The 27,977-nt window shown below is 38.9% G+C and overlaps 1 protein-coding gene across 1 annotated transcript in view; it reads left to right on the plus strand.

Annotated features, from left to right (window-relative positions):
• AVEN (apoptosis and caspase activation inhibitor) overlaps positions 1 to 27,977 on the plus strand; it is a 174,004-nt gene that overhangs the window by 144,006 nt on the left and 2,021 nt on the right. Inside the window, exons 3-4 of the mRNA XM_055132602.1 lie at positions 23,955 to 24,025; positions 26,118 to 26,213. Of these exons, the coding sequence (XP_054988577.1) occupies positions 23,955 to 24,025; positions 26,118 to 26,213 (167 nt within the window). The remainder of the gene's footprint in view (positions 1 to 23,954; positions 24,026 to 26,117; positions 26,214 to 27,977) is intronic.

Genomic DNA, 27,977 nt, shown 5'->3' on the forward strand with positions numbered 1-27,977 from the left:
CCCCTGAGCATTTATTACCCTCCCCTCAAAAAAAAGCACCAGTCAGAATTTGATATGGAGAATGGGTTATTCTGCTTAAATTGCTGGAAACCTGAAGAACAAAACAAAACCAGGCAAACTGCTTCTAAAGTAGTTTGGTGACGAGATAGTAGTGATTGATGCGAAGAAATCATCAGCATTGATTGACAACAAGCACATTAGAATCCAGGCTTGATTTATTTATTTTTTAAGTTTTAACTTTTTTAAAGTTATTACCATCCTGGAGTAAAAAGTAAAATAAAAGTAAATTAGAGTAAAAGTACATTAAATTAGAGTATACTAAAGTAAAAGTAAGAGTAAATTAATTCATTAGTAAATTAGTTTATATGGTAAAGTTAATTAGTTCATATGGTAAAGTTATTACCATACTAGAGTAAAAGTAAATTAATTCATTCAGAGAGGATCTCTGCTTGAGGTAGAATATGAAAATTTGTGAATGAATGTGAAAGAGCTGTGTCACTGAGCTCTTGAAAGTTGAAGAAGAAAACATGCTTTCATCAAGGGAACATTCTTGGAACTGGAGACATATATATGGATATATATATACATATACATATATACACACATATTCTTGAATCTACTATAGAATTGGCTCTTCCAAAATATGGTTCAAGTTTTAGTTTCTTACATAACACTTTCTGTTGTTTTTCTAAATGGAATCACGGTGAGTCACAAAGTTATCAAGTTCATGATTGAGTATCTGTGGTATGAGGTGATATCTCATTGTTTCTTCATTTTTCCTGATGATTAGTGATGCAGAGCATTTTTTCACTGCATACCACTTTTTCATTACACAGAGAGTGCACAACAGCATCTACGGAAGTAAACATTAGAAAATATTGATGTGGAAGAAGAGAGCTTTACCAAGAAATACAAATTAAAACACCATCAGGGTTTGGGAGAGAGCTCAAAGGCCAGCATGCAGGACCCTGTGTTTGATTCCTGGTGTCAATTGGCCTCCCCAGTCACTACCAGATCTCTGAGCATTGCTTGGGAGAACCCCCCCAAATCAAAACACTATTATACTGTTTTCTTTTTTTTTTTTTTTTTTTTGGCTTTTTGGGTCACACCGGTGATGCACAGGAATCACTCCTGGCTCATGTACTCAGGAATCACCCCTGGCGGTGCTCAGGGGACCATATGGGATGCTGGGATTCGAACCCGAGTCGGCCGCGTGCAAGGCAAATGCCCTACCCGCTGTGCTGTTGCTCCAGCCCCTATACTGTTTTCATATGCAAGAAAAATTTGTGCTACTCAGTTAAGTGTTTAATAAAAAATGCTTAGATAATATGAAGCCATGGAACTAGGAAGATAATACAGGAGTTTAGGCTTTTGCCTTGCACACAGCTGACTCCAGTTAAATCCCTGACATCTTATATGATCCTGCAAGCACTAACAGGAGTGATTCCTGAGCACAGAGCTAGAAGCAAGCCCTAAGCACGGGTGGATGTGGTCTTCTTGAGGTAATAAGAAATAATACTTAGTACAGTTGTGGACAGAAGTACTACTGATGGGACTATGGGACCAACTAATTTGTTTCTCTTTAATAGCTATATAAGTAGTAACATAAGAATTCTGAGACTCGACTCTGACTTATTTCTGGTTCATTACTAATACTTTTATCACCTATTGACACCTGTATCTTAACTGCTTGTTTTCGATAAGAATAGGATATTGGTATTGATGAAATAGTATGTAGACAAAAAAAAAAGAATTCTGAGAGTCGAGGCTTTCGTTTAAACTTCTGTATCTCCAGTGTTAGGTATGGGCACTTGATGGAGGGAGTTAATAAATATTTGTGTAAAAATGGATGGACACATTGCAAATCTAATTGCAAATTCGATCCAGCAAATCATTAGAGCAACATACATTTTATCCTTGAGGTCACTAAATACAGTTCCTGGAATATATACCAAGAACAACAACAAAATGCCCCAAACTTGAGTATTATTTTGAAGTATGACCTTTGATAAATCAGCTGTGAGGAAGAAAGGCAGAGAAAGAGGGAGAATAAAAAAAAGGGGGGGGGAGGGAGAGGAGAGGAGAGGAGAGGAGAGGGAGAGGGAGAGGGAGAGGAGAGGGAGAGGAGAGGGAGAGGAGAGGGAGAGGAGAGGGAGAGGGAGAGGAGAGGGAGAGGAGAGGAGAGGGAGAGGAGAGGGAGAGGAGAGGGAGGGAGAGGAGAGAGAGGGAGAGGAGAGGGAGAGAGACTGACTCCCATCTCCCCAAATCTGCTGTTTACTTTGTGTTTGGAGTATTGGGAGTTAGGTGTTCAGTATCTGTTGTCAAAGGAAAGTCACATCCATTGGTCTTCCTTGAGTGGAAACTCAGCAAAACAGACCAGTGAGATCCCGAGAAAAGCCTATTTTGTCCCAGGGCTTGGCAACCCCCTCTTCCCTTCCCCCTCCAGCTGGGCCTCCTTCTGGAGATGGGGCAGGATTCAGCACCTTCTTCCCATTTCTGTTTTTAGGAGTCAGGAGCCTTTAAAAATTCTTGGCATCATGTTTGTTCTCCTTCCCACTCTTTTCTGTTTGGGAAATCTTGAGAAGGAACTTGGTATCATTCATGGAACACTGTGAATACACTCCCTTCCAACTGCTGCTTTGCTTCATTGCACATTTTGTGCAAGACAGCGCAGATGGGAGCTGGTGCTGGAGCAAAGACAGGACCCACGGAGTGCGCCTCCTTCCCATGTTCCTGGAATCTGCTGGAGCTTGCCCATCATTTGTATTTTTCTAGTAGTATTGGCCACAGCTTCCATTCAGAAACGGTAAGGCACAAAAAGAAGAAAAACAAGTTTTTAAACAATTTATATCAGGTCATTAAGTGTTACCAAAGAAGTTCAAAAGCTGGGGCTGGAAAGATAGTATAGCGGGTATGTTGCCTTGCGTACAACTGACCTGGGTTCAATCTCCAGCACCACATATGGTCCCCTGGGCACAGAGCCAGATGTAAGCCCTGAATACTGCTGGATGTGGCACAAAAATCAGAAGCAACAACAAAATAAGTTCAAAAATAGAGAATTCATTAAGAGAAGAGACTCTCTAATATAATCAAGGCTGGTGCTTGGCGGATCTCTTCCAACATGTGAATGTGTCTTTGGAGATGAATTTCTAAAACACTAATGAAAGGTGACTGTTTAACAGGTTGTGTCCCAAGCATCCTAACTCAGCAATTGAATGAGTCTCCCTGAAGCACTGAACCTTTTAGCTATGTAAACCAAAGTATTTGCCCTATTATTAAAGTGATTTGAGTCACATTTTCCAGTCTTTGAAAAAAAAAAGGTGACTGTTTAAAAGCCATATTTTATAGTAAATATTTTTGGCCTTCCCTTTTTCTACTTTTCCTTGTATTTTTCTTCATTCTCAACCCAAACCTACAGAATCATGTTTGTCAGTTATTGTTCAGGAAGGTCCTTGCACATCTCTCTGATGGTGCTCTAGGCCTCTAGGGGTGCACCTGGCATGCTTTGGAGACCAGTAGTGCAGGGAACCTAACCTCAGTTTGGTGCATTTGTTAGGCATGCGCTCTAGCTGCTGTACTGTCTCTTGCCCAGTCGCTTGTTATTTTGGGAGATGGGTGGGTGAGGTATATTAGAGATAACATCCAGGGCTTTTTACATGCCAAGTACTAATATTTCCTTTGAATTATATCGCTGGCCTTCCCACTTGTTCTTATGGAAGCTTTTTTTTTTTTTTAAATTTTATTGAATCACCGTGAGATAGTTACAAGCTTTCATGTTTGGGTTACAGTCACATAATGATCAAACACCCATCCCTCCACCAGTGCACATTCCCCCCACCAATATCCCCAGTATAACCCCCCTTTCCCACCCTCCTTCTGCCCTCATGGCAGACAATGTTTCCCATACTCTCTCTACTTTTGGGCATTATGATTTGGAATACAGATACTGAGAGGTCATCATGTTTGGTCCATTATCTACTTTCGGCACACATCTCCCATCCCGACTGATTCCTCCAACCGTCATTTTCTTAGTGATCCCTTCTCTATTCCATCTGCCCTCTCCCCTCCACTCATGAAGCAGTGTTCCAGCTATAGGGCAATCCTCCTGGCCCTTGTATCTACTGTCCTTGGGTGTCAGCCTCATGTGATGTTATTCTATACTCCACAAATGAGTGCAGTCCTTCCATGTCTGTCCCTCTCTTTCTGACTCATTTCACTTAGTATGATACTCTCCATGTTTATCCATTTATTAGCAAATTTCATGACTTCATCTCTCCTAACAGCTGCATAGTATTCCATTGTGTCAATGTACCAAAGTTTCTTTAACCAATCATCTGTTCTAGGACACTTGGCTTGTTTCCAGATTTTGGCTATTGTGAACAGTGCTGCAATGAACATATAGGTACAGATGGCATTTATACTGTGCTTTGCATCCTCGGGATGTATTCCCAGAAGTGGTATTGTGGGGTCATATGGAAGCTTAATTTCTAGTTTTTGAAGGACTATTGTTTTCCAGGAAGGCTGGACCAGTCGGCATTCCCACCAACAGTGAAAGAGTGTCCCTTTTTCTCCACATCCACACCAGCACTGGTTGCTTTTGTTCTTTTGAATGTGTGCCAGTCTCTGTGGTGTGAGATGATATCTCATTGTTTTGATATGCATCTTTCTGATGACTAGCGATGTGGAGCATTTTTTCATGTCAGATCAAAGTGGATTAAAGACCTCAATATCAGACATGAATATATAAGGTACAGAGAGGAAAATGTAGGCAGAATTCTCCATGACATTGAAGCTAAAAGTATCTTTAAGGATGAAACAGCACTGACCATGCAAGTAGAAGCAAACATAAACAAATGGGACTACATCAAACTAAGAAGCTTCTGCACTTCAAAAGAAACAGTGACCAAAATACAGAAAGAACCCACAGAATGGGAAACAATATTTACCCGATACCCATCTGATAAGGGATTAATATCCAGGATATACAAGACACTAGTAGAATTGTGTAAGAAAAAACTTCCAACCCCATCAAAAAATGAGAAGAAATGAACAGAAGTTTCCTCTTATGGAAGTCTTAACATTGATAGTAAACATACTTCTGTGTTTTATATTTACCTTATGTTTTTAGCAAGCATCCTGAAAGCAACATGTTTAGTATTTTTATTTTTTTGTTTTTGTTTTGGGTTAAACCCAGTTGTGTTTAGGGCTTACTTCTGGCTCTGTGCTCAGGGATCACTCTTGACATTGCTTGGGGATCCAAATCTAGTGCTGGGGATCAAACCCAGGACAGGCTGTGTGCAAGGCAAATGCCTTTTCCTAGTTTGTTTTTCTTGTTTTTAGTTTTTGAACCACACTTGGAGGTGCTCAGGGCTTACTTCTGATTCCTTACCCAAGGATCACTTCTGGAGGCGTGGGAGGTTGGGGGACCATATGGGGTGCCAGGGATTGAACCCAGGTTGGCTGCATGCAAAGCCAATGCTTTATCGCTCCAGTGTCTTTGATTTTTAAATGTCCTATCCCTTTTATGTTATATAGAACACTAATATTTGCTGATTTATTCTTTTATTTGTACAATTATTTGATCTTTATGTGTGTGTTTATACATGCATATGTGTGCATATGCCTACCTACATGCATTCACACTTTAGGGATTGAGGACAGGATCTCACACTTGATTTCTGATGAGCCATTTCCCAGCCTGATCTACTGCAGGCCTAGATGTATACATTACTCATACAGTGAGCACAGTTTTATTTCCTTCCTGCTATGTGTCAGCCACTATATTTGTCCCAGAAGTATGTGATGATGAAAAGAATGGAGCTTTGACGGTTTCAATAAATATTTAAGATAATTGTTTTAGTGAGGGTGTGTAAAGTGTGGAAATGATCTTGGCTTTGAGACAATGTGTTAAGGAGTAGCCACATAGATCAGATTCTTGCCTACTCCAGTTAGATTACTGAACTTGTATTTCATCTTTTCCCTCAAGGTTGTCAAAAACAAAAATATGAAAGATTTGTAGTATCAGAGGACTAACTTAGGTACTATCAGTGATGAATGAATACCACCAGCATAGAATCAGTTTGGCATACTTGGAAGGGAACTTGCAATAGTCTTGTTGCATATTGGTTTTGTCTGAAATTTGGTTTAAAAAGCTTAGGGATTATAGTGATTTTTTGGTACCTTCACACCATTGGTGGGAAGCATATTTGTTTCCCCATCATTTTATAGATCGACTTTATGACACCCTCTACCCGCTGAATCAAATTGTATACCAGATTTTTTGTGTATACTGGAAAATGGAATGATAGTTGCTATAAAAGTCTTTATAAAAGATAACTGGAAGATTAGAACCACAAGTTTATGTACAATTGGCTTTAAATTTTGGCAGGAAAGCAAAACAGAAAACTTATAAATTTCAAATGACTTTGCGTATCACTTACCTGTTAACTTTAATGCTTCAGTGGTTAAAAAAAATTAACACAGAATAAAGAAATCAAGTGGGATGAGAAGGCAAGTTGGGTGTGATTCTGTCTTTTTCACAGAAATATATTCCTAATGACTGGGTTGAATAGGATGGAGAAGAGACCATGAAACAGTGTAAGTTAGCAAGTGAGAGGGCAGATCCCTGGACAGCAAAGACTTCCTAATGATCCTACTGTTATTTTAGAGTTTCAACTGAGCCCATTATGAACCAGCAAAACCAATAATAAAATAAAACATTCATAAACCAGTGGAGAGGGCAATACAAGTCAGAAAGCCACTCAAAGATACTAAAAGATATGATCTTGGTAATCGTTGGAAAAGGATTTATTATACTGACTTAGATTAATAGACCATCATTGTTTAGATAATGGGGTCTTAAAATTTTGAATTAAATCTATTCATTATTTGAAATCTTCGTAATGGAGCAGTCAAAAGATGCCCATTTTTCATACTTTTGTTAATGGGTTTCAGATTTTTTTTTTTACTTAGAAATCTGGAAATGTTCAAAATGTAATATGTTATTAAATAGCTGTGAAAGGTATATTTTGAAGTATATAAAATTAAAGAATGATTTATCAGTGTGTTTAAGAAGTACATTTACTAGAGTTAGAATAGGAAAAAAGGTAAAACCCATAATAATTTTCTTTTTTGAGGTCACGCCTGGTATGCCTTTGGTGTATTCTAGCTCTGTGCTTGGACATCATACCGGGGATATAGTGCCAGGGATCAAACCCAGGCCTCCTTCATTCAAAGCTTGTGCTCAGCCCATTGAGCTCTCTCTCTGGTCCCAAAGTATTTTCTAAGATAGCCTTTACTATATGTATATGTAAATATACATGCATAAGCATTTTATGTGTATTTATAATAAGCTTACAATAATTAAGCAATACATTTACATGTATATTGTACATATGCATTGATTTGCATTGGTTTATATGAGTGTAAATGTTTCTGTGCTATAGTGGTACAGTATCTATAGTATCACCATACCATTACCCCTCACCAAAGTGCCAGACTTTCTCTCTCTCCCCACCTTTGTCTAAAGACTCTTCTATTTTAAATGACCCAAGATTAAATCTATTTAATAAAATTGTCAATAGCCTATTTAAATGAATTTATACATTGTTGTAGGCCCTCCCAGAATATCTTGTGGATAAGATTGTTCCTTACAATCAATCCGGGTGGGAGATGTGTGCCGAAAGTAGATAATGGACCAAACATGATGACCTCTCAGTGTCTGTGTTGCAAGCCATAATGCCCAAAAGCAGAGAGAGAGAGTATAGGGAATATTGTCTGCCATGGAGGCAGGGGGAGGGTGGGAAAGGTGGGGTATACCAGGGATATTGGTGGTAGGGAATGTGCACTGGTAGAGGGATGGGTGTTTGATCATTGTGTGATTGTCACCTAAACATGAAAGCTTGTAATTATCTCAGTGATTCAATAAAAAAAGTTTTTTTTTTAAAAAAAAGATGGTTTCACTGGAGTGAGGAACAACCATTCTAGTTTCTCTGGACTCTGCTGCTCCTTAAATCATCTCAAACTCTTTACTTACACCTGCCTTCTTGAATGGTTTTCCACCCAGCAAATATTCTTCCTTCCTCCCTCCTTCCCCTCCCTCCCTCCCTCCCTCCCTCCCTCCCTCCCTCCCTCCCTCCCTCCCTCCCTCCCTCCCTCCCTCCCTCCCTCCCTCCCTTCCTTCCTTCCTTCCTTCCTTCCTTCCTTCCTTCCTTCCTTCCTTCCTTCCTTCCTTCCTTCCTTCCTTCCTTCCTTCCAGATTACATTAGACATTTATTACAGTAGGAAGCAAATAGAAACATTCGAACAGTACTCAGCCATCACTCTTTCAGTTTGAGTAAACTGTGATTCCATGGCAAAAGTTTTCCCCCACCCCCTTGTTATGGCATCTTTCCAAAATTGGTACAGAGAACCTAGCCTGAGCTAGTATCTAATGAAAAATTTGGAGAATGTTGGCATGACTTGGCTTTTGGGAAAACAATATCTCAATCTGGAAGAACATTATAGTTTGTATTGACAGTTTGGTGATTATGGTAATTAAATGTGGTGAAGCTCTTGTTACATGCCAGTGAAAGTGTTAAAGCAAATTATGTGCACAGCTTGTTTAAGTCCCGTAGTCTCAGTATTGCTGGGAATGGTTAATACTCCCATTTGACAGAAAGGAAGCGGGTGCATGCAAAGTTCAAGCAACTTTACAAAAAATGATTCAATCCCTGCCACTACATATGGCACCCTGCATACAGAACTAGGAGTGATCCCTGAGCAAAGAGTTAGAATAAGCCCTGAGCACCTCTGGGTGTGCCCTGCTCACCTACTTCTATGTGTTATTTAATATTTAATGACTGTGAAGCATCATTAGATCTATTAGGTAAACCTTTGTTATTTTTTTAAAATCATAAAGGGCTAGAAAATCTCACAGGAGCGGGGTCTTGAGTTTGAATCCTTGAATCACATGACCTTCTGAACACCAGCAGTTCAGCTCTCTAAGGATGCTCAGTTTGGCAGAGGCCTCCATTAAAAAATATATTTAAAATAATTTTATAGTGCCAGATGCATAATACATGGATTTTTTTAATTGTATTTTTGGTATCTAGTTATCATATCCCTTGTCAAAAAAGTTACTTTATGTTGTTGGATCTGGCACCCTTGAGTCAGAAAGGAATTTTACATGTAATCAGTTCTCTGGGAGTTCAGTTAAAGACCTCTCTATGGTTGACAGTTTACTCTCATCCCTGGAGAGTGTTGGCAGTAACCATTCTGAGCCATGGATTTGGGTTCATAATCTTGGTCAGAGCAAATCTGTCATCTCAAATCTTGCATAACTTAGATCACGTTGCCTTCCATGCTACACATGGAGTTTGGCTCATTGTTCTTGATGATTTTTGATGCTTTGAGAACTTTAGAAAATGCAAATGTAAGTACTCACCCCTTGATGACTATCCGGATTTTATTCTGGCTTCCATTTCATGGCTATCTTAATTTTTACATAATTGCTAGTACATATTTGGTGATGGCTTGATAATTGATGCTTAAGAATAGCTCTGTTAAATTAGCCTTCATGATGTTACCTGATCACAGGTCCAGCAAACAACTTAAATTGAAAGTCGATTGTGTGAATTATACAAATTATCCAAAATATTTTTTAAATGTATAATCTACATAACCCAGACTTTCTCTAGAGTCAGTGTTTCCCTGAAGTGTTTTACTTCTTTTAGTAGAACTATTAGTGTCTGAATGTTACATACACTGTTAAGAAAAAACAATCTCCATTCCATTTGGTAGGAGGAAGGATCTATCCAGAGAAGCAATTGGTGAACAGCAATGTCAGAATTTATTGCATTTAAACAGTTTAAAATATATATATTTTAGAAACATTGACATTTCAAGTAGCTATTTTTTCCTCATTCGTCACCAGAACCGTAACATCTTCTGCCAGTGGTAGAGTTGGTGGTAGTGGGGGGGGATAATTGAAATTTCATTTTGTAACAAAATACTACTTTACAATTCAATTACAATTCTGTCAAGAAGACTATTTTAGCAACAGTAGGTCTTCACAATGACAGTTACAAATAAATGAGCTTAATATATGACATTCACTAAATTTTAACTTGGGAACACAAAAGAGTACTTTCTGCAGCTTTATTAGAAACCTACATATGGAGTTCTGTAGAACTCTGAACTTAATTATTTACTCTTTATGTTTGTTTTGGAGCCACACCAGGTCATTCTCAGGGCTTACTCCTGACTTTGTGCTCGGGGGTAAGCTTGGTGGGGCTTAGGGACCATATGTAGTGCTGAGAATGAATCCTGGGTTGACTGTGTACTAGGCAAATGCCTTACCCTACCTGCTTTACTATCACTCTGTCCCCAGTGTACATATTTTGAAAATTTTCATAGCATAACCTTTCCTTATTAACATCAAACATGAATCTCTTTGTATTCAGTGTTTAAATTATAAATATAAGAGAATGGTAAAGTAAGAGGCTCTGATCTCTTCCTCTTGTTACCCCTTTTCCTTAGAAAAGAAAATGGATTAGAAAGAAATACTTCCCTATATGGTCATGGTTTAATCTGCTCTTGTTTGAATGAAAGCTCATTGCTAATATCCTAGGTTTTATATGATGTTATTATTGATGACCATACAGGTTGTGATTTATTATCAGTAGTTTTATTTAACCTTTTTCATGGGCCAGAGGTAAGATAGCATAGCAGGCTGAGTGCATGTGGTGCGTACTGGAGACCAGGGTTCAATTCCTAGTACCACGTGGTTCCCAAAGCACAGAGCTGGGAGTAGCCTTCAGGGACGACTGGTGGTGTCCACCCCCTAAACAAAATGAAAACCCTTTCTCTTTTTTTAACTTAAGCTTATCTTAAATTCGTTACTGAATTGTATTACAGATAAGCAACTTTAGGATCTACGCATTACCTAAAATGTCAAGCTAATAATAGGTCTGAAATACTTTCCTCAAGTTAAAATCACTATAAAGTCACCTTTATACCTTTATCTAAAATTGACTGATTTTAGAATTTGTTTTCTGAGTTAAAAGGATCCTTCCCAAAAGTTGAATTTTAATCTGATCAAGTTCCTAGTTCTAAGGACTTTACACAAAGAATAAAGAATAGATTAGACAGCAACATAAGGGAACAAATCAACAAAACCCAGGAAGTGAAGATACTAAAAAGTTAAATATAGAAATGAATACTAAAGAGAATTATGGGCCACATCCATTTAAATACATAGTGGGAATTTATTTGGATCATAATTTGAATATACCAACTATAAAAAAAGCAGCCCTTCCTCTACAAAGGAAGAAATTCTGAATATTTGGGAATATTATTTTGCATATTTGATATTTTAAAGTTCTTCCATTTTTAGATATAATATGATCATTGTGTTATTAAAAAGAGACCTTATACTTTAGAAGTATAAACCAAAGTTAGAACAAATAAACATACTTTTTGATCATTATTTGGTTACTACTCAGAAAGCCTCAAATAAGATTAAATAGACAAATATGAGTACTCTAGAAGAAATTAGTTTGTAGTCCATTGGGAACACAACATTAATTGGAGCAAAGCAGGTTAAGAATAATAAAAAGTGATTGTTGAAACTAGTCAAGTGGAATTTGGCAACCGGATTCCATTGGTACCTTGCTTAGCCAAAGTTTCTTATGCAGTGGTGATAAAAAGTAGATAATTCTCCTTTAAAAGAGCAGGGAAACACAAGCCTAGTGTTTGTTACCCTCATCTTATTCCTCAAACATGAGCAATTATAATAGTGATTTATAATATATATTTTTGATAGTTAAAGCATGCAAATTCTACTTTGAATTTTGGGATTCTGAAAAAATTGCTTTTTTTCTATGTCCATGACAAGCAAAATTTTTTTTGGGGGTCACACCCAGCTATGCACAGGGGTTACTCCTGGCTTTGCACTCAGGAATTACTCCTGGTGGTGTTCAGGGGACCATATGTGATGCTGGGAATCGAACCTGGGTCGGCAGCATGCAAAGTAAATGCCCTACCTGCTGTGCTATCGCTCCAGCCCTGACAAGCAAAATTTTTGAGTCTACAGTAAAATACAGATATGATCATCAAACCAGAAGCACTTGGGATTTAGCATCCAAGCAATAGATCTTTCTTTATAGATGTCTCACCGATATTCCTGCCATATAATGATAAAAGTATAAGCTTTCATGTAAAACTTTTGAAAATAAAGTCACCTTTTAAATATGTTAAGGAGGGGCTGGAGCGATAGCACAGCGGGTAGGGCGTTTGCCTTGCACACGGCCGACCCGGGTTCGAATCCCAGCATCCCATATGGTCCCCTGAGCACCGCCAGGAGTAATTCCTGAGTGCAGAGCCAGGAGTAACCCCTGTGCATTGCCGGGTGTGACCCAAAAAGAAAAAAAAATAAATATGTTAAGGAATTTTGATGCCTAAGTGAATTACTCACCGATCTTTTGGTAAAAATAAATTTTCACTTATTTTCTCAAATTATTATTTTATAAACTTGTGTCATATGCTAGATTTTAAAATACTCAACACTGTCTTGAAGATATGTGATTGAGATGTTAGATAAAAGAAAACCAAAATACATGCTAAGGCAGCTATAAATAATGAGAATCTTACCAGTGAGTTTTCAAACAGAGCTACCAAATACAAAATAAATTGTGACTCTCCAGTAAGCGTAGTACATATAAGTTATTACATAAATACTTCTGGACATCAAAAGCACCCATCAAAAATGTGTTTGGTAATAGAAAACACTTAGTCTTTTGAACATGATTGTTTGCAATTCTGCTTCCAAGTGTCGTACTTAAACATAAGCAAAAATACATACTACTATCCCTCTGTGTGAAGGGAAAAATACCCAAGGAATAGAAACCAGGAAAGTTAGAAAAGCTGGCATTAAACATAGTCAAACATAGACTAACATTCACACATAGGGTCTTGATCAGGAAAAGCGCTGTTCACAGTAACAATAGTCTTAAATAACTAGAGACTAGGAGATAGAGTCTAGTGACCCAACATCAGACAAAAGGTTGTCTGGGCAACATTGGGTAGAAACAGTGAGGAGATGAGTTGGATCTCTGTGCTAATTTGCCTCTTATCTGGGACTTAATATTAGTGTGAGGTTATACTTCTCGCCCGTTTTATGGTCTCACTACATTTCCTCCCCCTTCTAACTCTGTTTGGCAGTCTGGTTCTCTCTGGTCAGTGACTCTGAATCATGTGGAATATTCTTAGATATGAATTGTTTATGCATGTCTAAAGTTTCTGTGAAAGTTCTACAAAATTTTTTCCTGAGCAAATTACCCATCGAACCAACTCCCCTGATTCTTTAGCTTGATATTTGGATTCCTGAACTTGAGATGCCATAAAGTAACAGTAACATTAATTAATTAGAAGGATCCTTTAATCTTTGCAAAAACAAAAACCATTTATATTCTGCCTTCTTTCCTTTGAAAGTGATACTTTGTCAGCCCCCAATGTTTTATTTCTTATTCTTTTATTTCATTTGTAGAAAGTTTTATGTAATAGATACTTGAAAATTAGCATGTGTTTGAGTACTGGTGTAAAATGTATTTAACATACAAGAATGGGGATTAGTTGCTTTTGAGTAAATATCCTGTTATTGCTTTGGAATACATGTTGAGCAGGGAGCCTAGATAGCTGATGAAGAGCATGGATTACAACATGTGGAAATGCTAATTTTGTAATTTACTCATGATGTAAAACTTATAGTTGTGAAAAAGAAAATTTGGGGTACATGAAGATAAAGACATTTTTGAGAGAGATAAGTAGTAATAGTGATTTATTTTTTTAAAATGTACCTCAGTCATTTATTAAAAGGTGTACACAAAAGAAAATGGAAAGTTAAGGGATGGAGGAAAGGCCAGGGAATCCAGGCAAGTTTTAACTGCTGCAGGACAAAATTATTAAATTCTGCAGTGATTTTGGCAAAAGGGTTAACATTATGCTCATCAGGATACTAGCAGAATGGATAGTGGGGGATAGAGCCCACCTCCTCCCCGCTGGGATACTTCTTTCTGTCCAAAAAAGTGGACCGGCAATATATAGCAACTCTATTGCAGTCCCAGGTTAGGTATAGAATGAGTAGGGAGATGGGGCAGAAATGGAAAAGTGGAAAGAGAGTTTATTAAAATAATAGTTCACCCGTGAGAGTGGTGTGAGCATCTCTTTACCCAGAGGAGTAAAGGTTCCTGAGTCTTCTTTGTTACGTGGATGCTGGGTCCACTATGCTGTTTCTGTCCCTGGGGCAGCACCGTAAAGGCCCTCACAAATTGAAGATATTGCCAGAGGTAGAAAGTCATAGGCCTGTATGCCCTGTTCTTTGAAATTATGAGCATGCATATTTCACTTCTGGTGAAGTGGGGTCTCCCCAATGGTGCCCAGAAAAGCTGGAAGTCAGTGATTCAATGCAAAATCCTGAGCCACTTGGGCCTTGCAGAAACGAGGTTACCTGGTTCACCTCAGTGGTGCTTGGGGCCTCCAGAAATGCACCCACCATTGCTCAGGGGCTATGTGGTGCTAAGGCATATACCTTAGCCCTGGTCCTCTCTGTCCAGGCCTCTGTATTCTTCTGTTTTTGCCCATACCTGTCAAGAATTTCCCAGAGGAAGTTTATAGAGCAGGGAGGAGCATGTGCAGTTAAGGGGAAATTTTATTTTTTACTGGTTTGGTGATTTTAATGAGAAGACTGTCCATGCCTGGTTATTATACTGTAGACCTTTGGGGCTTTTCACTCATAAATTGTTAGCACCTTTTTCAACTTTATTGTGCTCAAGACTCTTTGATACTTAAATTCTTCTGGAGTTCCTCATTAAGATCCTTGCTTCTAACTCCTTACCATGTTCTTGAGCATCCTAAAGTCTTTGGTGCTGTAAATAAAGTTAATAAACCTTGTGTACTCAGGGATCTAAATTTTTGTGCTTTTTCATTAGGATTTTTGTTTTTATTTTATTGTGCTGATTGTCTTTTTGGTTATTGTAGATTTTGGGCCTTCCCTACCAAAACTCCTGCTTAATTTTACTTAGTTTAAGCCTTGATTTGGGGAGATCTTTGTTTCATACAGTGAGACCTAATTCTGACTGACACTATTTTATGGCAGATCAGTATATTAATCTTATGACTTCACTGTCCATCCAAGGATTGACTTTTATATTCTCCTATTGATTTGGCCTTGTCTAGCCATTTATTCTCCTCTTTGAGTTGTACGCCAGGCTTTGATGTGGACCTTGTTTTTGAAAATAATTGATCCAAGAAATTTTACTCTATAATTAACTTGGAACTTTAGCTAACTACTTAGGGGTTGAGGAGGGAAGGACCAATTCTAAATTCCAGAATATCAGCATCATCCTTCTCTCATAAAGCTTAGAACCTTTATATGGTACCTGAGTGTATTTAGCTTTCAGCACGATCCAGGTAGATGGGGAAGCAGGGGCATTAGGAAGATAGGCACATCCTATTATGTAGTGCTCAATGTGGATATTTGATGATCGGGGGCTCTTGGGGCCCCAGACCTGGTGAGAAAGCTAGTTATAAGTCACCTTTGATCAAGAGAAAAGATTTTCCCTTACCTCTTGTTCTTTTGGCTCAACCTAACTTTTTAATCACTATAGTGGCTTACATTGTCTTCATCACAAAGTATTAGCAGCTGTTTTGCTTAGTGATCAATATTGCTTGACATCTAAATCCATAAAAATTTACTTATGGAAGCTAGAAATTGACTGTGGCAAGGAATTTTTTTTTTTCATGTAGGCTTTGTCAGCCCATAAAGGTTTTTTGTGATCTTCCAGATACTTGGTATCCTAATTGAAGGGATATTAGGTGCCTTGGGGGAAAATAAGAGAAAATGATAAAGAAGATTCAAGAAAATGGGCCATCCAGAACTAGTAATATACTACTTTGCATTGTAGAGTTGCTTTCCAAAAGAAGGAAAGATTCTGGGCTAATTTTGTAAGAAAAAGATTCATATACCTAGGACAGATGTCATGTATGGAGAATTGCTGTGACCAATTTATTATTAGGCTTGGGAAGATTTTCCACCTTTCACTGTCACTTTTCATATATACCTGATCTGTTTTATCAAAACAGATTTTGCAGGTTTCTCTTTACCCAGTTACATTTCTTATAATTGGCCTCATCTAAACTTCCACTGGAACACATTATGGTATGTTAAGTACTTTTACTTGATTGAACACTGATTTTTGCTGATGAGACTGAAAGGGGGAGTAAGCTTAAAACTTCAGAAATATGTTGTCTATGACCAATACTCAACTTTTTAAAAATTTTCTCTTCTTGGAGGGGGCTTGGCCACACCCAAGGTGTTCAGGACTTACTCCTGGCTCTGTGCTCAGGGATCACTTCTGACATGGCTTTGGGGACCAATTGGGGTTCTGGAGATTGAACCTGGATTGGCCACATGCAAGGGAAGCACCCTATCTACTGCACTGTTGCTCTGGCCCAGATACTCAGCTTTTGGAAGGTAGATTGGTGCTTGCTGTGGAGTTCTATTCTAGCATGTCTAGTGTCCACTTTGCTGTTGCTCCTAAGATGTGTTAGAACAAGCAGTTAAAGAGATTAGGCAGAGTGAGCATCCTGAGTACTTTTGTGTTGAAGTCAGTGTGTTACTTTTATTTTACTAACACTATTGTATAAATATGATTTGTATGATATCTTTTGTATGCTTTTTGCTTTTTTGGGGGGTCACACCTGGCGATGCACAGGGGTTACTCCTGGCTCTGCACTCAGGAATCACCCCTGGAGGTGCTCAGGGGACCATATGGGATGCTGGGAATCGAACCTGGGTCGGCCGTGTGCTCCAGCGATAGCACAGCGGGTAGGGCTTTTGCCTTGCATGTGGCTGACCCGGGTTTGGTTTCTCCACCCCTCTTGGAGATCCCGGCAAGCTACCGAGAGTATCTCACCTGCATGGCAGAGCCTGGCAAGCTACCCGTGGCATATTGGATATGCCAAAAACAGTAACAACAAGTCTCACAATGGAGACATTACTGGTGCCCGCTCGAGGACCAATCAATGAGCAAGGGAATGACAGTGATAACAGTAATGATATCTTTTGATTTTTATATCTTTAAATGTTACCTACATATAAAATAATAGTATACTACAGTGTCAGAAATGATTTGAATATCTCTTTTTGCCGGACAACTCAGATGGCAGAGAAACCTAGTAGAAATAGTAGAAAGAACTTTATTATTATAGTAAAATAATTATTAGGATCCAAGAGGTCTTGATATCTAGCCACCAAGGAGCTCTCTTACCTTAGGTCACTGAGCTGCCCCAGCTTCAGCTTCTTTTTTGTTCTATAATGAGGTGAGAATGAATGACATCTGGATTACACTCTTGAGATTTAGGAATCCCAAGAAGGTCCCTGCTCTTTTTAGCTTTTCTCTCAGATTTCCTTGTTTCTCTTCGGCTTAGTTCAAAAACTCATGTACTTGTTTTTAAGGAAAATTCACATGTATAAGAAAAATTAAACATCCAAATATTTGATGTAGAAAGGGGAAATTCTGTCGGGAGACAGCCATTTTTAAGAGTATATAATTGTTTGATCTACTCCTGTATGTTTTTGTGATATGTGTGCATATATATATTATATGCACAGGTTTTTGTGTTATTCATATTTTACTAAATTCTTTTTTAAAGACTGTGATGTTAATGGCATCTTTTCTGTATTAGTACATATTAGGCTACCTTATTTTATTTTTCATTTTTGAGAGAACATACCGGCAGTGCTCCTGACTGTGCTCAGGGATCACTGCCGGAGGTGTTTGGTGACTACATGCAATGCTCGGGATTGAATCTTGATCAGCTTCATACAAAGCCAGTGCTTTAGTTGCTATACTCCCTCTCTGTCCCCCAAAACGATCTTATTTTTTTAAAATGGCATCTTAGAGTGTCACTCACTGAATGTTAGAAATATGCCAAATATACTTTGGCCAAATAGTCTCGTGGTAAATTTTGTTTTGCTGAAACTAAACAGTAAATGTCACTGTCATAGAGACATATGAGAAAAAAACCCTGGTATTTCAAGAAAATAATAAAAATTTTATTACAAAGGTTTCAGTAGCAGATTTATTTTTGATAGTATATAAGCTTTCTTATTTCCCATTACTGTCTGCTGTGGAATTGCTCCTGAAGTCACTAGCCCACAGATTCGTGGTATTGAATAGATGGAGCTGTCAGCTCAAGTGGCTGGGAAAGCAAGGTGCTGTTTGGTCAGCTCTGTCGGAATAGCTACAGCTGTTGCTTGTCTCCTTTCAACAATTAAATCTAGTATCACCTCTAATAGTAACTAGATAGGGGGTCCTGATAGTACAGCTGGTAAGGCACTTTCCTAGCATGCAGCCAACCCAGGTTCCATTCCCTGCACACCAGATGGTGCCGAGTCCCACCAAGAGTGAGTCCTGAGTTCAGAGCCAGGAGTAAACCCTGAGCAACTGCCCAAACCACGCTGCCTCTACCCCCCCCCCCCCATCCCACTGAAACAAATAGGAGCTAACCAAGTATTCATTCTCCCCAAGACTTGGAAATTTGTTCTGTGGTCTGGAGTTTCACTGAAGGAATCTGGGAAATTGAACCGTATGCACTGCTGAACATATCCTTCCAGCATATTTTCCGAAACATACTTAAGGTTGATGCTATCACATACATCTAACTTTCTAATGTTCTTGTTGCTTTAAACAATTAGTTGATTGAAAAATGTGACATTGATATTAACTCTAGAAATGTGGGAATCACTATATCACTGTCATCCCATTGCTCATTGATTTGCTCCAGCGGGCACCAGTAACGTCTCCGTTGTGAGACTTAGACTTGTTGTTACTGTTTTTGGCATATTGAATATGCCAGGCTCTGTCATGTGGGTGGGATACTCTTGGTAGCTTGTTGGGCTTTCCAAGAGGAATGGAGGAATTGAACCCGGGTCAGCCGTGTGTAACGCAAAAACACCCTACGTGCTGTACTATCAAAATTTGTCAATAGAGCAATGTAAATTGACTTTCAAGACTAAGGGGTAATACTGAAAGATCCTTGCTATCTCAGCTTCAATTATGCACATATAATTATCTCAGCATGTACATCTCAGCTTTTATTGCCTGTATTGTTGCTAGAATGAAAATATTTAACTATGGTAAGAAAAATGTATGTTTTCAAGGAATAGCAAGTTTTGCTTTGCTTTTTTATTTTTTTTAAGGCAATGAGATTTACAAGCTATTAATAATTGTTTGGATCACTTGATGTTCCAACTTCAAACCCATTGTTCAAGAACCAAAGTCTTTGTGGTATTGCCAGCCCACTGTCCCATTTTCTCCCTGCCCCTCTCCTCTGCTTCCTTGGCATTCTTATTTCCATAACCTAGGGCCAAGGGTTTGCCATCATTTGATAGCTTCCAACTCCTTGTCTTGTGACTTGGTATCAGTTTTGTTAATTGCTCCCACCCCTCGCCCCCACCCCCTGCCCTCTGCTCCCTGCCCAACCTCCATTGTCGGGTGCTTGAACGTTACCCAGCTGTGCTCAGAGCTTATTTCTGACTCTGTGCTCAGTGATCACTTCTGCTGCATGGGCGCGGGTCTGTGTGTGTGTGTGTGTGTGTGTGTGTGTGTGTGTGTGTGTGTGTAGGGGGGTGTCAAATATGGTGCAAAAAAACAGACTGAAGTCAACTGCATAAAATACATGCTTTAACCCTTTATATTCTCTTTGAATCCCTCCTTTAGGTTTTTTTTCATATTCTAGTAAATAAGTGACATTCTTAATAAGCAATCATTAGATTCAGGGGATCAGTTTTCTGGGTATGTTAATCTTCAAAATAAAATACTATGGGGTTTTTGTTTAAGTAGCATTATTTAACCTGTGTAAAGACACAAGCTGCTCTTTCATCTTGTTTGAGGCTATTTTATAATTGCACAGTAAGGCCCTTCTGTAATTTATTATGTTATGGAATTAACCTTTGAAAGAAAAAGTGATACACTCCTTTTATAATGTGTGTGTGTATTTTAGCAGCAGTTGGCCAGTGCTATTTTTTGTTTAATTGAATCACCTTGAGGTAGAGCAGGACAAAATTATTCATGATTGCATTTCAGTCATAGTGTTCCAACATCCATCCTTCCACCAGTGTAATTTCCCAGCACCAGTGTTACCAGTTTCCCTCCCACCCCTTCAAACCACCCCTCACCCCAGCCTGCTTCTATGACAGGGACCTCTCCTCTTTCACTTGATTCTTTACTCACTTCTCTTCCATGGGTTTTCAGTCAAATTCATCAGGTTAGCTTGGAAGTCAAGAACTTTTCCCGCAGTCCAATAAAGCAGGACAAGCACTGAATGCATTGTTACTGCACTGTGCTCTTGTTTCTGCATGTCCAGATGTCTGATGTGCAAGACAGCAGCAACACATTTGCTAATACCACTGTTGTTGTGCTTGTCACAACATCATTCAGAAAGAAATTTGGTAGCATGTGTTCTAAAAGTATGTTTGAGTTTGGCATGTAGATTTGGTAATTTGAACATCCTCCTTCCATGAGAGGAACAGAGAGGGTAGCATTCTTTAGCTGTCCTGGGAACAAACTTTGTCCACCGCACCCTCTCCATTGCCAAATTAGTCCATAGAATTCATTAAGAGTTGTTAAAAAGCATTTAAAAATTGAGTTATTTTCAAGATTGTATATTATGAACAAAAAATATTTTAGCTATTTCTCTGTGGGATTTTTATTTGGTTTTATTTTTTGTGCCAGCGGCGGGGTGGGGGGGGGGTGGGTTGTCCATACCCGACAATGCTCAGGAGTTAATCCTGACTCTGTACTCAAGAGTTACTCCTGGTGGTACTCAGGGGACCATATGGGATAATGGGGATAGAACTGTTTGGCTGTGCCAAGTTAGACACCCTACCTACTGTGCTATCGCTCTGACCCCTCCTCTTTATGTTTATTTGTATACTTTATCTTATCAAAGACTTCATGGATATCATTGTTAATTTATAGTTTTACTTATTGTTGAAATATTTACATGGCAAAATTTTAAACCCCAGATGTGATAAAAACCAATGTTTTGATTTCTGTAGAGCTTTTTCTATTTTTTTCCTTCTTTTCCTTTTTTCCTTCTCAGTTTCCTGATAGAACTGATAATTTAAAGATACTTTTGGGCATTGTGTATAACATTGCAGAGATCATTTAGGCTATTGATAGTGTCATTTCCCCCCATAAAGGATTTACTTTTGATGATTGTAGGCAAAAATCATAAATTTAGTTGACCCATACATAGCTTTGCCTCAGACTTTGCGAGGGCTATCTGTTCCTTTTCCTCCCAACTTCCAAGAATTTGTCAGCAAAGGTCTGATGGAAGCCTTGACTTTTCCAACGTTCTTACTCATCCCTGGGAACCGAACTCCAATTTCTGTTCAGTGAGTAATGCTGTGGGACTAGCAGCAGCTCTCTGCAGCCCCACAGGTTCTGTGGCGGTCACTTTCTGCTCAGTTTGTTCAATGGGACCGGTAGTTTTACATATCTCACTTAATCTCTCGTACTTTTCCTTGATTGTTGTGGGCAGCACTGGGGTGGGGGAGGGTAGGGAAGTAAGAGGGACCTATCCCGGGGCTCACATAGATAGGGCACGTGCTTTACCCCTGGGATCACCTCTTCAGTCCTCCCTGTGCTTATCTTCTAGGCCTCACTGCCTTGGGAACTTTCTAGTATCTTTAGGTAGATTCTCTTTTCTTTGGGGGAAGACTTATGTGCTTAACTGTTCTCACCAACACGACTGTCTTACAACAAGCCATCGTTGGACTCAGACCTGTATTTGAAAGTGAATATTCAAATAGTAAAATTAAATGCATACAAGAGACAGGAATGTAGCTCAGTAGAAGAGCAAATTGTTTTGCACTTGGGATGGAATCATACACAACACTCTGTTCTGCACTGTGATTATTTTTTCTGGTAATATGGTAATCTGTGCAGTCATAGAGGATCATTTATAATAGAGAAGTCCAGAATGCAAAAACGAATGTTGAATAAGGCATTTGGATATTTGATCAAGTTCTAAAAAGTATCATTGATTTTTAATTAATTTTTTAAGAGAGTATGTTTACAAAGTTATTCATACTTGGGTTTCAAACATAGTGTTCCAACACTAATCCCACCACTAATATCAACTTCTCCCTCATTATTTATTATCACATATATACTTATTTATTTTTCCTTACTAGTGAAAAGGGTCATCACTAGAAAGTGTGGTTTATATGACTGCTTTATTGACTTAATTTTTTTTTCTTTTTGGTTCATACCCGGCAATGCACAGGGGCTACTCCTGGCTCGTGCACTCAGGAATTACTCCTGGCAGTGCTAAGCAGACCATATGGGATCCTGGGAATTGAACCCGGGTCAGCTGCATGCAAAGCAAACACCTTACCCATTGTGCTATCACTCCAGCCCCTTGACTTAACTTTTTTGTCTTTTTATTAACCTCAAATTTTTTTGCACAAATATAAAGTACACACAATTACACTTTGCACCCTTACATATCCACATTCACTTTATTTATTTAGGCTTTTTTGGGTCACACTTGATGATGCTTAGGGGCTCCTCCTGGCTCTGCACACAGCAATTACTCCTGGAACTGCTTGGGGACCATTTGGGATGCCAGGGATCAAACCTGGGTCAACTGCGTGCAAGGCAAATGCTCTACCTGCTGTTCTATGACTCTGTCCCCTCGCATTGTTTTTATTAAACTCATGTATATTATGCCTTTTTAGGGACCAAAATGACTTACAGTGACTAAGAGAAGTTATTTTTCCCTCTCTCATAACGAAAAGTAGTCTTCCTGGCCATTGAATTCCATCCTGTCAAATGTTATTGTTGTGACTCATGTGTTTTAGAAGTGGTGGAGGTGTTACTGGTTATCATCTTATCTTAGTCTCTTTTATTTAGAAATTTTCTCTTCTCCAAAACTTTAATTTAGAACTAAAGAATGGATCCTATGGTTAATCACCAGATATGTATCATAGGAAGAGGAAGTGGGCCTGGAACTGAATATGATGTGAATGGGATATAGAAGTGTGTGCAAAAATAGATATAGAAGTATGTGAATCCTCTAGATAATGGGAAGGGAAAAAGAAAAAGGGTTGGACAGGGTGTGCAATCTGGTGAAAAGAGGCTGACTCTGGAGCAGAAAGTCTGAAAAAATAGGAAATAAACATAGGTTAAAGGGTTAGGATTGGTTATTAGAAGATGCTGAAGATAATTTGTTAGCTATCCTTAATGCAAATCAGATATGCATACATTTGTAAAGGGTGCCTTATATCAAAGCTTGTTGCATTGTTTTTATTGATCTTAACATGTTCATTTCTGTTTATCCCAAGAGTTCAGAGCAGAATGCCATGATTCACATTAATGCACATTCCTTGAGTTGTGTTTTGAATTTGACATGCTAACCTAGTGATTTGTGGAATGATGTTTGGGGTTGTTATAACTTTATTCCCTTTATCCTCGAGGAGGTATTTTAATGCCCTCATATCATGGATCCATCTTAACTGCTCTCCGCCAGTTTGCATCTTGTTCATATTCTACTCTGCCCTAAATTAAAAAAAAAAATAAGTTTCTTTGCATACATTAGGCAGATGAAAGGAAAATATGCTAGATATGTGTAGATGGCCTTGTCTGTGGCTCTGTACTCTTTAGTTTACCTCAAGTAGTATGTGGATTAGTGGCAATGGAAACAACGGGTGGAGTTCCCATTAATATTTTTGAATTTCCCTGCATGCCCCACTATATAGGTGTGGAAGCTGGACCTTCACTGAATTCAGATGGTTAGCTCTTCAGAAATGTTACTTGTATGCCAAAGGGGAAATTTAGAGAACTGGGTATTTTTCTTTAATTTTTGAATGAAATTTTATGTTTTGTTTTTTCCCTTCCTGTTCCTAGGGGACTCCTTCTCGCAGTTCCGGTTTGCTGAGGAGAAAGAGTGGGATAGTGAAGTTTCATGTCCAAAACAGGTCAGTCTCTCAAAAGTGAGTGAATTGATCCTTCTTTTTTTTTTTTTTTTTTTTTTTTTTTGCTTTCTGGTTCACACCCAGCGATGCTCAGGGGTTACTCCTGGTTCTGCACTCAGGAATTACTCCTGGCAGTGCTTGGGGGACCATATGGGATGCTGGGGATTGAACCCGGGTCGGCCGCGTGCAAGGCAAACGCCCTACCCGCTGTGCTATCGCTCCAGCCCCCTGAATTGATCCTTCTTAACACTGAAGGCTAATTCCATTTAGGACTGTTGAGATAATCTTTTTTTTTTTTCTTTTTGGATCACACCCAGCGATGCACAGGGGTTACTCCTGGCTCTGCACTCAGAAATTACTCCTGGCTGTGCTTGGGGGACCATATGGGATGCTGGGAATCGAACCCGGGGCAGCTGCGTGCAAGGCAAAGGCCTTTTCCGCTGTGCTATCGCTCCAGCCTCTGTTGAGATAATCTTGACATAGCAAAGATCTACTAATTCTTTTCCTTCTTAATGAAATAAATGATTCAGAACATGTTCAGGGAGCCTAAATTACAAAGGCCCTCAAAACTAGAATTCACTCTAACCTGATTATGAGTTCTTCACATAAGACTAGGTTGCAAGAACGTTTGTAGCCATGGATTTGAATAGGTTACTTTGCTAGTTAGCCGTCCTACATTTCTTTCTGTGAAAGTTGCCCTTCTGGCTCAACATTAAGTTTTAAGTTTTTTACTTAAAGTTTTTTTACTCTCAAGTTGTTTGTGGTTGTAGATGAGAAAATTCTTACCTTAACATCTTTAAGTAGCTCTTCTTCTACAGTTAAGAGAGTAAAGCTATGAAATAAGAACAAATATCATAGCGGGTCTTCCTGCGAATGCCTAAAGCTTAAATAATTAGCTTTGCGTTCATGCAACAGTTTTTTTTTTCCTCAAAGAATTTAGATAATTTTTTGAAGTGGGATTTCACTGATTTTTACCATATGAGAAATGACAGGTACTCTTGCATTTTAAAAATGCAGAGAGAATTAGTGGTGGTTTACCATATGCTCCCTGACTCCAGACTAGAGCACACTGTCTGATAGAAGAATGAGACATTGCTCCCACAGCTTCGTCGGGGAATCGAGTCATGGACCTGAAGCCCAGAGGTCAAACCATCCTCCTCTCTTTGTTTTGTTACCAAATGAGAACAGAATTGGATGTGACTTTTTTTTAAATTTTAACTCTGTGCTGGTGTTATACTTAGTTGTGCGGGATTCTACACCATGTTGTCATGCACTTGAGGTGGTGGTAGAAGAAATTTTTTAAGTGCCTAACACTTTGCAAAGAGTATCTAATATAATATCCAAAAGTCTGTGAATTAAACCTTATGTATCTTTGAGTCTGGGCATATATCTGAGATAGCTGAGAACTCTAGGACAAGAGAATAAACTGAGGTCATTGAGGATTCACAGTGCAAGCCACACTAAACTGCATTTTAATTCTTCTTGGAGCATGTTGACTGTTAGCACCTAGTCCAGCTTTCCTGAGAGCATCAGATCATTCTAAGATGCTTTAGTCAGCAAAGCCCTGAGCAGATTTTATTTGTTGGATAGTGTATTAGATGCAGTTCTTCAAAGATAAATCAGACTGAGATGATGCCTATTTATCACACTGGCCCTTTACCTTAACATGGTGACTGGGAATTTATATATAGTTCTACATATATAATATAATAATATATCATATGTAATAATATAATCCTAAATTATATTATTACATATAAATTATATCCTAAATTCTTCCCTCCTTTTCCAGTCACTTAGCTATTTGAATTTGGGGGAAGTGACGCTGAGATTTTATTTCTTTCAAATTTGTCACATTAATTGCAAAAGCCCACACAGTTTCCAGGTCACTTATTAACTGCCCTGAGCTGTGGATCCAAAAAATAAAAAGTAATTTAAATTATCTGACTGTGGAGATAGAAATTATAATCATCAAATGTGATTTATGATCTGACTTCAAGTAATTTCATCGGTATTTTATCATTACTTCTCATCTCTTATTTCTAAAACATCATACTTAATCATCCCCTGATATATTCACTTTTTAAAAATCTAGAATTCAACGTTTTATGTGGACTGTGAGTCATTGGTTCGAGCCCTTCAAGAACTGCCACTCTCACTCCGACTCAATGTTGCTGCAGAACTGGTCCAGGTAAGAACTCCAAAGGCATTCTGGTATGGATTGGACAAAACAGAAAGACCTGAAAAAACCATCCTCCACAGAGTGTTTCAGACTCAGATTTTTGCCTTTCATTAGGTAGAGGGCTTTGTAGTAAGATGCATTTTATAAAGCTGTAAGGGACAGGCCAGAGAGATCGTGCAGGAGATATGGCACTTGGTTTTCACGGGGCCAAGCTGGGATCAATCCCTGGCACTACTTATGGTCCCCAAGCCCTCCAAGAGTGATCCCTGAGCACAGAACCAGGAGTAAGCCCAGAGCAGTGTTGGATATGACCCAACCCCCCCCCCCAAAAAAAAAGAAAAATCCAAAACTCCAACCCCTCCCCCCAAAAAAAACTCAAAAAGAAGGAAATACTTTTTACAAAGGTTATTGAAACATTTTAGAGGTTCACATTTATTGGAATTGAATGAAATGTAAAACTGTATAGTCTGGCTGATACTTTACTCAAAAGATTTATGTTCTGCTCCATGTTAGGCACCAAGGAGACAATGTACCTTGATGTAACTTTCCATAGTACCAGGGTGATAGAATAGTGGGTAGGGCACTAGCCTTGCACGGCCAACCTGTTTTTTTATCTCTGGCACCCAATATGGCTCCTCAAGCCCCGCCAGGAGTGATCTCTGAGCACAGAGCTAGGAGTAAGCCCTCAGAAATGCTGAGTTATAGTCTTCAAATAAAACAACAACAAAAAATGATTTTCCAAAGAAATAACTGTTGTTTGCAGTTGAACTGAGGTTCAACGTATAAGAACATTGGAGTTGGAATGTAAAGCAGCAAACCAGTCAGATTTGCATTAACAACCATGCTAATGTTATTGTAATGACAGAGAGCATTCTGGCTGCTGAATGGAGAGAAGAGAATGGGATGGGATGTGTGTTGTTTGTGGGTTAGTACATACACAAGCAAGAGTGGTTAGGGGAGACAAACTGGGAAGCTGTTGCGTAGGTCCAGGTGGGCAGAACTGAAGTATGGACCTTGGCAATGATGGTTGAGATGAGAGTTCATGGGACTTCATTAAGTAGTAATTAAAGTAAAATAAAAAGATTGAAGTATTAGAACTTTGGAGAAAGCAGGAAGAGAATTTTAAAATTTCTAGTTTGTGTAACTTGGGCAAGTGGTCTGAGGGAAGGGTGAGGCTTTGCACATTTTGAGTTTGTCTCTGAAATCTGAAAGTGGAAGTGTAAGTCAGTTGGATGTACAAACTTAGGGTTTACGATTTAGGGCTAGAAATATAAGTTTGGAAGCTATCAGTATTCAGTGACACTGGTTGAAATGACTAAGAGAGGAGGAAGCCCGAGGTTGACACTCAACAGAACTGCAAAGTTTGGTTGTGGCTTGACTAAATAGAAACTCAGCAACTGAAATAAATCATCTTCCTTCTGCAGAAATGTAATGCTAAGATCACACATAGCCATTACCTGGTTATCTGTCCAATTGTTTCCATTGCATTTCTTTGACCTGACTTTTAGGGAAACAAGTAGAATTCAGGTTGGAGGGCAGAGAAGCAGAGTGGTATGTACTTCTGATGGGATATCACCTTGTAGGGTCTTCAGAAATGATAGGTGGTGTTCGGGTTGTCATAGTGATTGGGAGAGAGGGCCACTTTTCTTGTAGGGTGTCCAGAGATGCTCAGAATTCTGACATGTGTTCTGCACAAGAAATAACTAGCAGAACACATCAGGAAAGCAGATGTAGATAACTGGAATCCAGTTGAGGGTCATTCTTTTCTCCTTG

Source organism: Sorex araneus, chromosome 3 (assembly GCF_027595985.1).
Source record: "Sorex araneus isolate mSorAra2 chromosome 3, mSorAra2.pri, whole genome shotgun sequence".
Lineage (NCBI taxonomy): Eukaryota > Metazoa > Chordata > Mammalia > Eulipotyphla > Soricidae > Sorex > Sorex araneus.